This window comes from Micromesistius poutassou, assembly GCF_964030765.1.
Source record: "Micromesistius poutassou genome assembly, chromosome: 2".
Lineage (NCBI taxonomy): Eukaryota > Metazoa > Chordata > Actinopteri > Gadiformes > Gadidae > Micromesistius > Micromesistius poutassou.
The window spans coordinates 14,355,429-14,357,928 of record NC_140272.1 but is presented as its reverse complement, the minus strand read 5'-3'; the positions used below and the strand labels follow the sequence as shown (position 1 = coordinate 14,357,928).

At 43.6% G+C, this 2,500-nt stretch overlaps 1 protein-coding gene across 1 annotated transcript in view; it reads left to right on the top strand.

Moving 5' to 3' along the window:
• eya2 (EYA transcriptional coactivator and phosphatase 2) overlaps window positions 1-2,500 on the top strand; it is a gene marked incomplete at both ends in the record, with an annotated part of 13,933 nt that overhangs the window by 7,093 nt on the left and 4,340 nt on the right. Inside the window, one exon of the mRNA XM_084463430.1 lies at window positions 2,027-2,256. Within this exon, the coding sequence (XP_084319556.1) occupies window positions 2,027-2,256 (230 nt within the window). The remainder of the gene's footprint in view (window positions 1-2,026; window positions 2,257-2,500) is intronic.

Below are 2,500 nucleotides of genomic sequence, written 5' to 3'. Positions count from 1 at the left end.
TGCGCAGTGCTCACTTTACTTCCGTTTGCTCACCTGCGCTGTCAAACCCCCACTGGTCTGAATTCTGAATCCAAGAAGCAGTCAGCCTGTCCTTTGTAGACACGCTAATCTGACGTTTACCTTTGGCTGACACCTCCGCTTCTCCGGCTCGCTCTGCCAACAAAGAGCCAGCGCAGCAATTACAGCACAACAATACACAGTGACATGCACACACACACAACCGCACACACACAAACACATACGCACACACACAGACACACACACACGCACACACACAGATGCACGCGCGCACGCGCACACACATACACTCACGCACATACACCTACATTCATAGACACACACACACTTATATGCACACACACAAATGCACGTATACACACACACACACACAGACATACACTCCACATACACACACACATACACACACACAGATATGTACATATACACGTACACACCCACACACATGCTTTTGTGTAAACACACATACACACACACACACACTCACTCACTCACATACACACATACATACACGTATGTATTTACAGAGTCACGCATGAACACACATACACATAAACACACCCAGATAATTATAAAAACACACACATATATACACATTCAAAAACACGCGTACACACACACGCATACTCATACGAACACCCCCCCACACACACACACACACGCAGACAGAAGCACACATTTGTTCACACACACGCCATTGCACAAACACACACACACACACACACACACACACACACACACACACACACACTTGACCACTGGTAGGTCAAGTGTACGATTTGCATATAAGGAAACAGGGCTGGGATAGATGGATGCAATCCAGTGGATAGGCATCAGTTTAGTGTGTGAGGAAGGAAAGAACAAAAATAATTATATAGTGAAAGAATAAGAAAGAACTAAAGAACTTTTAGTAGAACTTTTAACTGTATGTACGTTTCTGTAATTGCATAAAAAACTCACTCCAGCAAAAATATGACTTTTTGACTTGGGGAATACGTCATTAATTAAAAGTACCTTTTCAACCTTATAATCGCATGTACATCCTTTATATAATTTCCACCCATTGAGAGTGAAGTGGGGATTTTGTTTTCTTGTTTTTTAATCACTTAAAAACAGTGAGGAAGAAAAGCCAAGACACTGGACAATGACAGCCTGATAATAATGATAATAAGCATCCCACTCATCTGTCGGGCCCGAGGAACCTGTTTATGTCAGCTCCGAGTTGGCAAAGTGTCACAGGTTGAAACAAATGCGTGTCGGAGGAGAGAGGCAGCAGAAGCACTGACAAGCAGTGAATAATGACATCAATTATAACTACTGTGGACAAACCCATTCAACACCACCCACAGATTTAGAGATTCCACACCTCTGATGCTATAAATCTTAGCGATAGCATCGCACTCTGGAAGCCTTAATGAGTATGATTAATGGCAAGGACCAAGTAGGGATTAGGTTGGTCAATCTCAATCGATATGACAAGCCAGATACTTGATAACATGTCAGAGCAAGAGTTCAACTGTTTTTTTTAGTAAAAAAAAAGTATTTCCATCCACTGTGTTGGCCATTCCTGTTTTTCATGTTTTTTGTTTTTTTTTCTGTTTTACATTTATCTCATCTACCGAGTCTAATTTCACATTTTGTGTATGTCAATGTCACTATTATTTCTTACATCTTAGTACACAGGTCCAGTTGCTGTGATTCAAAAAAATACATGTGTGACAGTCCATCACTTCTATTGGCCAAATCAAAATGAAGATGGGTTTCGAGACAAAAATAAATACAAAATAAAATAAATACTACATAGAAATGCTTGCATTCGGCTTAAACCCCTGAGGGAATGCTGTCGTTTTTATGCCGTGAACTAAAAGCACCACGTATTTCATGATGTCAATGAAGTCAGTCTTACTCCGTCTGAAGTCAGAGACAAAGATATATAAACCCTTTTCTGTGTGTGTGTTTGCATGTGTGTGTGTGTGTGTGTGTGTGTGTGTGTGTGTCTGCGTTACAGGACTCCTCCAAGGCCGTGTCTCTAGGTCTGTGGATGGAGGAGATGATCTTCAATCTGGCCGACTCCAGACTCTTCTTCAACGACCTCGAGGTAAGCGCCATTATCGTCGGTCGCTTTCTGATGCGTACCACGGTAGAACCTGAGCCTAAACACCAAGCCAGCCGGGAGTGGCCCTCCCAACGGACTCCAGACATGTGGACCCTCGTCCAGACCGGCCCTATAGCGAGCACGTATCTGGTGGAAGGAACAGCACAGCCTCTTGTTTATTCAAAGGTGAATTTATGTTAGATCGTGAAATTTTGCGATGTGAAGCCAGACCGCGAGACTCGCTGATCCCTGCGCGTTGTGAGCCTGGCCGATGGATGCCACAGACCCCCCCCTTCCCTCTGGAAGAAGAGTGGGCTTTTTACTAGCTGCCGTTGCATCCCCGCAGTCTGGTCTTGTTCAGACAAAGACACAGATAAGAATCGTGGA